Source organism: Anolis carolinensis, chromosome 4 (assembly GCF_035594765.1).
Source record: "Anolis carolinensis isolate JA03-04 chromosome 4, rAnoCar3.1.pri, whole genome shotgun sequence".
NCBI lineage: Eukaryota > Metazoa > Chordata > Lepidosauria > Squamata > Dactyloidae > Anolis > Anolis carolinensis.
Window position 1 is genome coordinate 224,499,886 of NC_085844.1, and position 13,064 is coordinate 224,512,949.

The 13,064-nt window shown below is 39.5% G+C and overlaps 1 protein-coding gene across 2 annotated transcripts in view; it reads left to right on the forward strand.

Moving 5' to 3' along the window:
- Window positions 1–628: 628 nt before the first annotated feature.
- The window catches only part of rpn2 (ribophorin II), a 43,073-nt gene continuing 30,637 nt past the window's right edge, over window positions 629–13,064 (forward strand). For both annotated transcript variants that reach the window (XM_003225286.4, XM_008117596.3), the window contains exons 1-6: window positions 629–873; window positions 2,353–2,546; window positions 7,395–7,490; window positions 8,662–8,837; window positions 10,294–10,369; window positions 12,418–12,552. In XM_003225286.4, coding sequence (XP_003225334.2) covers window positions 861–873; window positions 2,353–2,546; window positions 7,395–7,490; window positions 8,662–8,837; window positions 10,294–10,369; window positions 12,418–12,552 — 690 coding nt within the window. In that variant the 5' untranslated portion in view covers window positions 629–860. The remainder of the gene's footprint in view (window positions 874–2,352; window positions 2,547–7,394; window positions 7,491–8,661; window positions 8,838–10,293; window positions 10,370–12,417; window positions 12,553–13,064) is intronic.

The window sequence follows — 13,064 nt, forward strand, 5'->3', positions numbered from 1 at the left end:
GCAAGGCTTTTGCATTGTGTTGCCAAGTTTCGTATTTCTGGGATGTTTAGTTTTGTTGTTATAGTCACTGCGCCCGCAACTTTATCCTTTTATATATATAGATTGTATTATATCATAAGCTGTAGTATATATACTACAGCTTATTATAGTATATATAATATATATAGTATAATATATACTTTAATATATAGCATATATTATAGTATACACAGTATAATGCAGTATATATACTTTATTATTATATATACTAAAGCTGAAGTATATAGAATAATATATATTAATATTACAACATTATTAATATTATATATAACATATTAGTATCATTATATTAACTTGTTGTTATAATGTTGTTGTGTAGCTGCACCCATTGTATGGAATCCTGGAGTTTGCAGTTTTCGGGAAGAAGCATTTAAAATGGACCTCATTGGACTACAAACCCCAGAATTCCACAGGATGTTGCCATGGAAGTTACATTGGGAAGCAGCACCTTATGGGGCGATTGAGCGCTTCTGCCTCTTTGAATCTGCCTCCTTCGCTATGAGTGATTGAATTCCCAGCCAATCAGAGATGGCCACATCCATTCCCAACCACCCCTTTCAGGAGTCCAAGCGAGCGTGTTGGAACGCACCAAGTGTGTTCATCGGAGGGGAAGACGCGGCGCAGGCCCAACTATCATTTCTGCCTGAAAATCGCAACCTTATGCCGATATTTCGATTCCTGCGCGCGGAAATAATTCCAGAATGTGCCGCATCCTAAGGTCGGGCTGTGTAAGTAAGGACTGACGTCGAGAGGAATGGTACATTCCGCAGCTCCGGGCGGAAGCTGTCTCTTCTTCCCTTGGCGTGGAGGCGCGGCGCAAGATGGCGGCCCCGGGTAAGAAGTGGCTTGAGGTGGCAGCGCTGGAAGATGGCTCTTTCTCTCTATGAAAGGAAAGACATAGGGCTCTTTGTTGTTCAAGTCTGAGTCGGGGCAGGCAGGGCTAGCCTTCCTCGACTCCGGTTGTAGCTTTCACTGAGTGGAAACACCGCCAGATTTCTGTTTGAATAGGGTCCAATGTGAGGCCTTATTTCGCCCTGACAGTGCCCAGCTGTGTTTGGCTGCATCTGCACTGCAGAATGAATGCAGTTTGGCACCACCTGATGGTATCAAGGGAGGAGTGGTTTTCCAAGATCTGGGGCCTCACCAAACTACAAATCTCAGGTTTCTACTGCATTGAGCAATGCGATAGAATCCTGGGAATTGTAGTTTTAGAAAACCTCTGCCAAAGAAGGCCAGTGCCTCTCCAAACTACAAATCCCAGCATTTCATAGCATGTGACCATGATAGCCTATTTTATTTATTGTGTCAGAAGCCAATTGAAAATACAGTTACAAAGTATTTTTAAAAAGCACAAAGTTAAAAACTTGGCATTGTACTAGATTTTCTTTGACTACTTGGAATGCCTCTGGTGTCGCTATAAGAATGTCCTCCATTGTGCATGTGGCAGGGCTCAGACTGCATTGTAGTAAGTGGTCTGTGGTTTGCTCTTCTTCACACTCGCATGTGGTGGACTCCACTTTGTAGCCCTGCTTCTTAAGATTGGCTCTGCATCTTGTGGTGCCAGAATGCAGTCTGTTGAGCACCTTCCAGATTTCCCAGTCTTCTGTGTTTAACCTTAAATACAGTCATATGTGTTTAGCTGTGGCAGCTAAAGTGTCAAACTGTATTAATTCTACACTGTAGATGCCCCCTTTCCATACAGCATAACAGGGGTGGTAGAAATGGGCTTTACCTGTTGAATTTCTTCTCTATGTCATGGGTCATCCTGTATTTGAAAGCATAGGAAATCTGCAGAAATAACATCACTGTAATGCATTGTGTGTCATGTTCTATGTTGAGGTAGTAATTGTAGACATTGTCTTGACAGAATGAAGGAAGCAAGGTGAATGCAGTCCATGCCTGTACATGTTTTAGTCAGAAGGACATCAGTGTTCATTAAGCTCATCTAGAGTTTTATAGTAAAACATTCTTTGATGTCAGCAATTTTCTGTAACAAAAAAGCAGGCTTTATTCATATCCAAGATTTCGTTTAGAAATACATAAAAATGTTACCAAAGTAAAACTGGCATTTACTGCAAATATATTATAATGGTGTTGGAATGATAATATCAGTGAAAGTAAAGGAATATTAGAAACAAGCCAGTGTCATGTTCCTTTTGACCTTGACTTACTGTCCCTATTATAGCATTCTCTATTAGAAGTGGTTTGCTATTTAGCTTTCTTAATAGCTGTTTTTATATCAACAGGTAATTCAGCTAAGTTTATTTTTCACAGAGATATTCACAGATGTGTTTTCTCCCTTCTAATTCTTAGGGTATTTTGCATATGTCATCTTAATCTTAATATTTGTGGCAAGCATACAGGCTCTGACTCCTAGCCACTTTCTCACGAAATATGATCTTCAAAGGTTACGAGCTTCATTGGAGCGTCCATTCACTGATTTGGAAGGAAGCTATTACTCTATCGTTGGACTGAACAGACTTGGAGGAAAAGTGGCTGATGAAAAGGTGAGAACGGACATTGATAAAATTGTCAAAGGGCTAAGAGATACAAATATCCCATCAAGGAGGTTGCTGCTTTCTTGGCGCAGTCCTACTTATTGAACAATCCTGGTATTTCCTCTGCTGTCTGTATTCTTATAGAGTTGGTGAATTTAAGCATATGCAGTCACAGTTGGTTTTATTTTTTTTTTTCTTCTCTTTGGATGATAGCAGACGAAATTAGACTGGCAGAGATAGTCCGTTATTTTATTCTAATGGCAGCAACTGACAATCGGCAGCTACCAGTGTTGACTAGATGGCTGTTGACTTTGGCTTCCAGTCAACCTCTAGAAGGAAAAGGAGGTAGATTACCTATAATGGTGCCTTAAATCCAAGGTGCGCATTCACTAACAGGAAGTATCTTTGTAGTAGAAGAGCACTCTGTGACAAAGGTGACCTACAATCCTTAACAGAACACTACACCCATTAAGACAATCTTTGCTCAAGTTTTTGTATGTCCTTTTAATTGCCTGTTAAATAACAGATTATCTTATTTATTCTATTTCCTACAAAATGCCATCATGCTGCACTGCAGAGCCTTTTGCTATCTTACATAGAGTTCCCAGAAGAGCTCAAATACCAATTATCACAGCCGGGGGAGCAAAGAAATGAAACCAAGAACCAAAATTCCTTCCTATATAATAGTTGGTTATTTGTACACATAGACTGAGTTTGGGACCTCACATTACAAGGTGGCATTACACAGAGGATTTCACAATTACTGTGCGAGGGATGTAACTATATTTTTAGTCTGATAATATATTTGAGCAATATCTTGTGAATGCAGCCAAACATCATCAAAAGTATGGAAACTTTGTGCCTAATATGTATTTTAATATTGTAGTTCATTGATAGATATTTTCCCTATGGTTCTTGTTTGTGGGAGTAATTCAGCATCAACACACAAAATTCAAAAATTGATTTGATTGATATATTTTCTCTGGGACTATCTGGATTCCCCAGTGTAATTCAGTGGTCAGCATCTGGAAGAGGTTGAGCATAGAGTTGTGCTGGAGTGCGTAGAGAGTTTTAGAAAGGTGTTCGCTCAGTGTTTTTTCATATAGTTTTTTACACTTTTGTGGGGATCCTGTGCTCCTAACCCTGGTGAATGTGAAAGTTGAATGTATATGAATTACCATGAATCAGTCACATGCTCAGTAATAAAATTTCAGTATCATACGTTGCATTGTTCAACATTTAACACAAGCATAGGATGCAGAAATAGCTGGAGTCCCAGTTTTAGGGGAAAGGTGAGATATAAATAAAGGAGTCCTTAGCAATAGTTCTTATGTTCCTTTTCATAATTCATCATGTTATTCACGAGAGGCGAGAGGTTGGGTAATCTGGAAGTAACCTATCTCTGTCTTGCACATATGATGTAGTGGGTGGAATATTGGAGACACAGGTACAGATCCCTGCCTGGTTATCAGACTTTCTGGGTGACCTTAGCCAAATTGTTCTCAGTCCTATCTACTTCGGGTCCTTTAGCATAACTCTAAGGGGCAAAGTTCTTTAAATCAAATAAGGTTGCTATTATCCACAGTTTTGATTTCCCATGCAAAGTCCATGAATGTGTCTCCACAGATACAGGTGTTGTACCTAACAGTAATTTATATCTTCTCTTTCAGTTGTCAATGACAGGCGGACTTTAAGAGGTTGTTCTACAGTTTTTCTGCAGCATGCTTTTTAGAGTTATATGTTTTGGCATTGCTACTGTTACCTGGTTGCTATCTCCCCTTTAAGACTCCCCCAGCTAAGAAGGCTTCACCAAAACTTCCCAGATTCACGTTTCTTTCTTGTCCTTCCTTCTAGCAATGCCAAAATTGCAGTTTCTCACCCTTCCCCAACGAACTCAGTCCAGTCAGCAATTATTTTGCCAAACTTTCAACTCGACTCATTCTCTCACCTCTTCCACCTTACTAACAGTTGTTCTGGGAGAGCTGTGCATTGTGGGCAAGACTTTCAATTTATTTATTTTTTGGAGAAATAGGCCCTTTACTACTGTTCTTTTCTCTGTCACATTTCAGAACATTTGTAAAATTCAATCCTCCGTGCCTTTTTGCTATTTCAAATCACGGTGGATTAGATCTTACTTTGTAAGGATTGGATTGTGCACATATAATTTTTATAGAGTGTTATAATAATTCTTCCATAAGGTGGAGCCAAAATGTAACTTATCACCTGTTTTGTTTTGCTAAGGATTGCCATTCTCTAGCTAATAGCCATATGATTGGTAAATTTATTACATGCCTCAATCAAAGCCATTCGCTATCTTGGGCTTATTGTTTTGTGCCTTGTAGCAAGTGCCACAAAAATGTGACGGTAACTTCCTCATCCCTGACATAAGTGCTGTACTGAGGCATGTGTGGAAGCATACATCTGGAAAAACTTGCTATTTGCTTTATTCTTTATTTGCTTTTTATATTTCCTCTCCATTAAATTCAAGACAGCCTATGATCCGAATAATAGCTCTGTGAAGTTGATTGAGAGTATTTGGCTCAAGATCTCTCTGGGCTTCATTGGTGAGAGGGATCTTGGACTAAAGTATCCTAAGGTCCACATCCAATATTCTCACCTCTGTACCACACAGGTTATTATTGTAGATGAACATCTTAGAGAGGCATAGAACACTTGACCAACTAACTCAGGTTGCATTTGTTAATTTATATTCATTTTCATTTTTAGGCTTCCTATAGATGTTTAGTAGGTGGTTTTGTAACAACAGATGTTTACACTGAGTACGTTCTCCCCCATGATTCCATTTTTGTAGATTTGCCGTTATACCCTTCCCTCAGTTCCATCTTATAAAGATACTAGCTTTGTCCAATCACAGGTTGCTGTGACATTGTCTGGCAATATGGAAAATAATGAGAAAGTGGTGGTATTTAGTATATGTTATATGCTTGTATATCTGTAGAAAATGCATAAGGTTGTGTGTGAATTACAACTCACATCATGCCTGGTTAACCCCAAAAAGTCCATGAGTACTTAAAGTGGGTTAAGTTTGGTCTAGATGCATCATTGGTGGGGTTTAGTCTGCTCTCTGGCTGTAGGGTATAGTGGAACTCTCACTATGGTGAGTCAGTCTCCTGAAACCCCTCCAGTAGGTTGAGTTAGTCATGGGGGTCCTGTATGCCAAGTTTGGACCAGGTCCATCATGGGTGGAGGTCCCAGTTTCTCTGGATTTGGGTGAATTTATTTATTTATTTTTCAAACTTATATGCCGCCACTCCCCTAGGGCTCGGAGCGGTTACAAGAACCGGCTAAAATCAACAATTTAAAAACATCTTTAAAAACATCTTTAAAAACATCCTGAACGCACCTTTTAAAACATCAACAACAGAACTCAAAAGCCTGTCGAAACAGGTGTGTCTTACATGCCCTACAGAAGGCCAACAAGTCCCGCAAGGCACGAACTTCAGGTGACAAGGTGTTCCAGAGAGATGGCGCCACTACTGAAAAGGCTCTGCATCTGGTTGCAGTTAGACGCAAAGTCTTAAAACTGGGGACTTCCAACAGGTCTTGGTCCTCAGAACGGAGGGATCTCTGGGGTTTGTAGGGAGTGAGGCGGTCCCTCAGGTACATCGGCCCTAGACCATGTAAGGCCTTGAAGGTAAGCACCATCACTTTGAAAGTGATCCGGTGCTCAATTGGTAACCAGTGCAGCTGCCGTAAGATTGGTGTTATGTGGCATCTTATCGGGACTCCCGCAAGGAGCCGGGCAGCTGCATTTTGCACCAATTTGAGCTTCTGGATCACTGACACAGGAAGGCCAATGTAAAGGGCGTTACAGTAATTCAGTCTCGAGATGACTGTAGCCTGGATCACCGTAGCCAGGTTGTCCCTCACAGGCTGAGGAGGCGGAGGAGGATGCCCCGCTGAGGGCCCTCCCACCTCAGGCCACTCCTCAGCTTCCTTCTCGCCGCTGGGGAGAAGATCGGGGAGGGAAGGATTGTGGCAGGGGATGGTCTGGCGCCATCTTGTAACATATGTTTCATCATGCGGTGGAGGGGGGCAGGGCCAGGAGCGAGGAGGTGGTTTTCTGCGCATGCATGATGTTGTTTTCATATTAATTTCATTTTTTTGTGTCCTTTCGTTTTTTATTTAAAAAATCTTTGTGTTGGTCACACATTGGCTAGTGAGGAGTTTTGTGGACAATTTTGGTGTGTTTTACTCCAGGGGTTTTGTTGTTTCTTCAATCCTAAAAATGGACATAACACATTTAAATATATATAGATGATAGTATTGATTGAGGTGGGTTTTTTCCTCTAATCAATACAGATTGTACTCCATATTGAATTCAGTGGGGCTAACTTCTGTGTGGACAAGTCTAGGATTATGTTGATTTTTTCATGTTTTTGATTTCAAAAGATAATTTTAGCTACCTACTCCTGGGAGTGCAACCAGTTGTTTTTATTGAAACGGAATATTTTGTGGAACTATCTTACAGTTACTTCAAATCACATCCATTTCTATACAGTGAGCCCTCCACATTCACTGGGGTTAGGAGCACAGAACCTACAAAAGTGAAAAATCACAAATTAAAAACCTTGGGGGGGGTTACATCTGAGAGAACACTTCCCTAGGAACCTCTAGGTCCTGCAGCATGACTCTGGAGAGGTAGATGTTGACAGTAGAGTTGCAGTGAAGAATCTAGAGATTCCTAGAGAAATTGTTTAATCAAAACCGCAAATGTGGAGAGCCAACTGTATTTTTCTCAGGTAATATATGTTTTAAACAACGAGACTTGAACACTTTAGTCAAGGAAAAACCAGAAAGATGCATTTCTTTAAAAGTTTTATCTTGTTTGTACAGGCTGCCTGTAACTTCATCAAATCTAAGGTGGATCCAAACAGCATTGATTCCCTCTTCTATGCTGCACAGGCGAGTCAAGCATTGTCTGGATGTGAGGTAAGTTGAGTTATTGCAAAAAACAATCATAATAACAAAGAGATCTTTCTTCTGGCTATTGGGATGTTTAGTTAATATCTTGAAGGCACTTCAAGTGTGTGACACATCATATGAGGATTTGAGTATAAATTTGGAATATCCTTTTTGAGTTAAATTGAATTTCTGTTGTATTGTGTGTGGTGAGAATCTTGAAGAAAGACTCTTCTTGAGGGTCTATAGTGCAAGGAAGACTCATTATGCTCAATAACCATGAAAACCTGACTAAGTAGATGGATCAGAAAACTATAGGCGTCAGGGATGGTAATGAAGTATCAAAGAAAGGAACATGGCTGAATAGGAACGCTGTGTGGCAGACTCCAATGTTGCTGCTTCTAAATACTCTGTCCCTTTTTTTCTCCATAGTTAATCTTTTTTAAAAATCCCTTTCCCACAAGGACATCTAACATGTCTTGGCCAGTGCATTCAAAGAATTGGAGGCTTATATTCCAGAGGAAATTGCATGATTTCCATTGTCAACTTATTCTTTATTGTAGCAATAGACAGTTAGTGAAGGTACCTTCTATGTTATGAGGTGGAGTTTCTATATACATGCATTTTGACCCCATCTATACCACCATGTAAAATTCAGATTATGTGATTCTAACTCAATTACATGGCAGTGTCGATTCAGATAATCCAGTTCAAAACAGATAATCTGGATTTTATATGGCAGTGCAGATGGGGCCTAAATAATGGAAATTAAGGAGATACCAAGTATACTCTCTGCTGTTTCCACACTAAGGAATTTGGTAGCCAGTGATGAGGATGACCTTTGCTTGTGATCCTGGTGAGTCATTACTGAATGGACTGTTCATTACTCAGTGGACAAAACATGGCTAAATAAATAAACAAACAGCATGACCCAATATAACACAGCTTTCTGTTTCTTGACTTGATAAATCTGTCTGTAGGCCTTTCGGTCTCTCACAGATAACAAATATTGATTGATTGATTGAATTTTTATACCACCTTTATCCCAAAATGGGATTCAGGGTGGTTTACAACAAGTTTTTTTAAATGCAGCTATAACATCAATTTCTCTTATGCCTGAAAAGCAGTATGTGTCTGACTATGGTTCATGAAAAGTGTAAAAGTGGAATAATAACATTTTTTCTTCAATTTCTTTTCTCAGGTTGCCATTTCAAATGAAACTAGAGAGCTGCTACTTGCTGCTGTCAGTGAAGATTCTTCAGTAAACCAAATCTACCATGCCGTTGGAGCCTTGAGTGGCTTTGGACTGCCTCTGGCTTCCCAAGAAGCCCTGACTGCCCTGACATCTCGCCTTAGCAAGGAAGAGAATGTCTTGGCGTAAGTTTTGTTTCTTTTTAAGAAGCCTAATAACACATTTTTATGCATGTTTATTCAAAAATAAATAAGAAATGAGTTCACCAGGGCCTATTCGCAGACAATCCTGGAGGGGATGGTAGCATAACAAGGTCGCTTAAATATTGTTTCCGCCATTGCACTTCCATGCAGCCACACTTTTTTGAGAATATTATTGGATTGTAAAGATAATCTGTATGGTTTGGATGGATTTTTCAGGACTTTTGTGTATTGAGAAAAGCTTTACAGCTTCATTTATTTATTACAAATACTTATATTTGAAGAAAACCACTAAGTAATGTTCATGAGATTGAAATCAAGAACCTTCCAAAGCATTGTGACATAATACAGTAAATTTTTACAGAGCTAATATATTATTTCCACCCCGATCACCTTTCAGGCATGTATATGAATTATATGTGGGGCATTCCCATTGTAAAGACTCTGGTTTAATTATCACAAATACTTGGTATTCTTTGCTACACCTAGAGCATCTCCATGTTTTGAGCTGTACATCATGTGATTTTAATTATGTTTTTATGCCTGTTTTAATTTTAATAATTTTATTCATGTCTGTGTTTTATGCCCAAGGCACTGCACACGTGCCGTTTGTAAGCCGCCTTGAGTCCCCCTCGGGGTAGAAAAAGGCAGGAAAGAAATATTGTAAATAAATAATTAAATAAATAATGATGATGCTTCTTCTAATGTATTGCAGCATCCTGGTAATTTCAAATCTCTTTTTAAAAAGAAAAAAAGAAAGAAAGAAAAGAAAGACCAAGCAAATAGGTTTTTTGGAGCTTCTGTTTTCCCAAGAAGATACTTCTGCATTGGCAAGTCACTTTGCCACTATAGTCCTGTCTATACCTTGTATTTATTACATGAGTTCTTTCCCTGCTTTGACATCATTTAGCTCTATAGTGCACTGTTTTTACCATTAGGAGGAACTAAAGTAACCTAGCAGGAGAGATGTTACTGTTACTGCTCATAATTGCATAATTTGTTCCATATGCAGTTAGTGAACATAAGTGCTAGATGTACTGTTGCTTGAGGTACTATTAGCTGTAGTATGCAAGACCTTCAAATCTGGCTTTCCCGCTTTGTGAAATTTTAGTTTATTGCTTAGGGTAGATCTGACCTCAGTGATCTCTATTCAGGTATTGAATTTGAACATTTGGAGCTAATGTTTTATTTTATGGAAGTGATTAACTTTATTTTAACATAGTAGTGTGGCTCTTTCATTTTTTGCCCTATTTTGTGCATCCCCTCTGCTATGAATGTAATTAGTGCTTTCTGTTTTGTATTACACACTTTGATACCTCTGGTGATATCAGCAGCCTGCTCTTAAGTACTCTTGATACAATTACACCACAAAGTGTGCATATGAGAGAGAGAGAGTGTGTGTGTGTATTTCGCCCACACATTCTGTTATTTATTGTTTCAGAACAATCCAAGCTTTGCAGACAGCATCATACCTATCTCAACAGGCAGACCTAAGAGGCATTGTGGAAGAGATAGAGGTATTTAAGTCATTTATTTACTTGTTTTTAATTTTCCCATCAACTTGAAATGTCCTAAGATGCAAAATATAAGACCAGTTAAAAACTTCATTTTAAAACATTTCAGTGTATTTTAGATACTAATAAACTTCTAAAAGCAGAAATGAATTATTGACTTTGATCAAATCAACTTAAACTTATGCCAACTCTTTGTATGAGATCTCTCCAGGTTACCCTTATCAAGTTCTGTACACTCCGGGTTATAGCTTCTTTCACTGAGTTCATCTACCCTGTTTACTCCAGCCCCAAATATTTGAAGGAAGATAGTTTTGTATTCTGAAGAAGAAAAGAAGGCCGAGAGGAGACATCATAAATATGTGAGGGGAAGTCATAGGAAGGAGGGAGCACGCTTGTTTTCTGCACTCTTGGAGACTAGCGTATGGAACAATGGCTTTATTAAACTACTGGAAAGGAGATTCCACCTGAACATTAGGAAGAACTTCCTCACTGTGAGAGCTGTTCGGTAGTGGAACTCTCTGCCCCGGAGTGTGGTGAAGACTCCTCCTTTGGAGGCTGTTAAGCAGAGGCTGGACGGCCGTCTGTCGAGGGTGTTTTGAATGCAATTTCCTGCTTCTTGGCAGGGGTTGGACTGGATGGCCCATGAGGTTTCTTCCAACTCTGCGATTCTATGATTCTATGAATTTAAAGGGACACGTGCCTCTTAAGTTGAGAGTTTTGTATTGCACAGTACTAGAGGATAGCATAGAAATGTCACTTTTCCTGAAGACCAAGCCCCTGCTGTTGATAGAGCTTAGGGCAAAATGTCTGTCTGTTTCTTGGTCACATTTTCATTTCTCCTTTTTCCCCAAATCAATAAGGGCAGCTACATTTTCACCTAAACCATGTGAAGCCAGTCAAACGGTAGAAGAGAAACATGCACTGGCAAATTATGTGAAAGACAGTCAAGAACCAATATTGAGAAAAGTCAGTAGTAGAAAACCGCTTAAAGTGCAAAAAACAAAGAATGAATATTGTTAAAATACAGTGCAGAGCAGAAGAGAAAACTGGCAAAAGAAGGCTCTCTGTGGACAGTTCCTGGGAAAATTTGAGAGCAAAATTAAAGCAAAACTGAGCAAAATCAAAGGAAAAATCATGGATGTGGCTCACAAATGGAACTTACAAAAATTATACCAAGGGCCTGATTATTACAACCCAAGAACAAGCAATTAGAACAAATGCCATCAAAGCCAGAATTGAAAAGTTGACTACAGATTCTAAGTATAGACTTAGGTGATGACAGATGAAATGATGGATCACATACTTAGCTGCTGTAAGAAGATGGTGCAAACAACTACAAGCAGAGACTAATACTGTTTCACAGATCATCCACTGCAACTTGTGCCACAAATACCATCTGCCTGTGACAAAGAACTGGTGGGATCACAAGCCAGAAAAAGTTACAGAAAATCAACATGTCAAACTACTCTGGGGTTTTCGAATTCACACTGACAGAGTTTTGGAGCACAGTACTCCTGACCTCACAACCATGGGAACAAAACAAAGTATGGGTCGTCAATGTTGCAATCCCAGGCGACAGCAGAATTGACGAGAAGCAGCTAGAAAAGCTTACACAATTTGAGGATTTAAAGATCGAACTGCAAAGACTCTGGCACAAGCCAGTAAAGGTGGTCCCAGTGGTGATCGGCACGCTGGATGCAGTGCCTAAAGACTTTGGCCAGCACTTAAAAACAATAAGTGCTGACAAAATCGCCATTTGTCAGCTGCAGAAGGCCACCCTACTTGGATCTGCACACATTATTTGCCAATACATCACATAGTCTTAGACACTTGGGAAGTGTCCGACGTTGATCCAATACAAAAGCTGGCATAGTGATTTTGTTTGCTGTATACTAATCTTGATGTATTAAAAGTTTCTATCCAATCCTAGGCTATTTAGATAAATGGCATTTCTGCCATTGAATTAAAGATTTTGGTTCAGTTGATGCTAACTTCAGGCTCATCATGAATCTATGAAATCTGATGGACTTCTTGTTATAACCTTTCTGCAGGATCTTGTTGCCCGACTGGATGATCTCGGAGGAGTGTATCTACAGTTTGAAGAAGGCCTTGAGACAACTGCATTGTTTGTGGCTGCTACTTACAGACTCTCTGACCATGTAGGGACAGAGCCAGCGATGAAAGAGGTGGGTACCATTTGGATTTTGGTTTTGCTTGACATCAAATTACTGTAGGTGTTTTGGATACAAGTATTAAGAAGAGCATTTGTTGTCATAATGGTTGATGCAGCAATAAATAGCAAGTCCAAAACAGAAACGGGACTGATGGGTTGAATGGAATGCATAATCCTGTAATAACTGTCATTATGTAATCACTCTGTTAGTTGACACAGGAACATCTTGTTCTTGGTTGTATAAAAGTATAATGTCAAGGTCATCCTGTTCTAATAAAGTAACCGCGTTGGGTAGTAGTAGCAAAAAGGTTCCTGTTTAAGAGCAGCAGTTGCCCAAAACACTGTACCTATAGTACAAAAGAAAAGCCATAGGAAAAGCCAAGCTGTCCTGGAATCATACCATAATGTGGTTGAAGCAAACCAAGGATAGCATATGAGAGGCAATGTGAGTAACTGAAGACCAATAGCAACTCAGGGCAGCCAGAGGAAATGATCAGACAAGCAAGATGCTCTCCAGTAATCTAT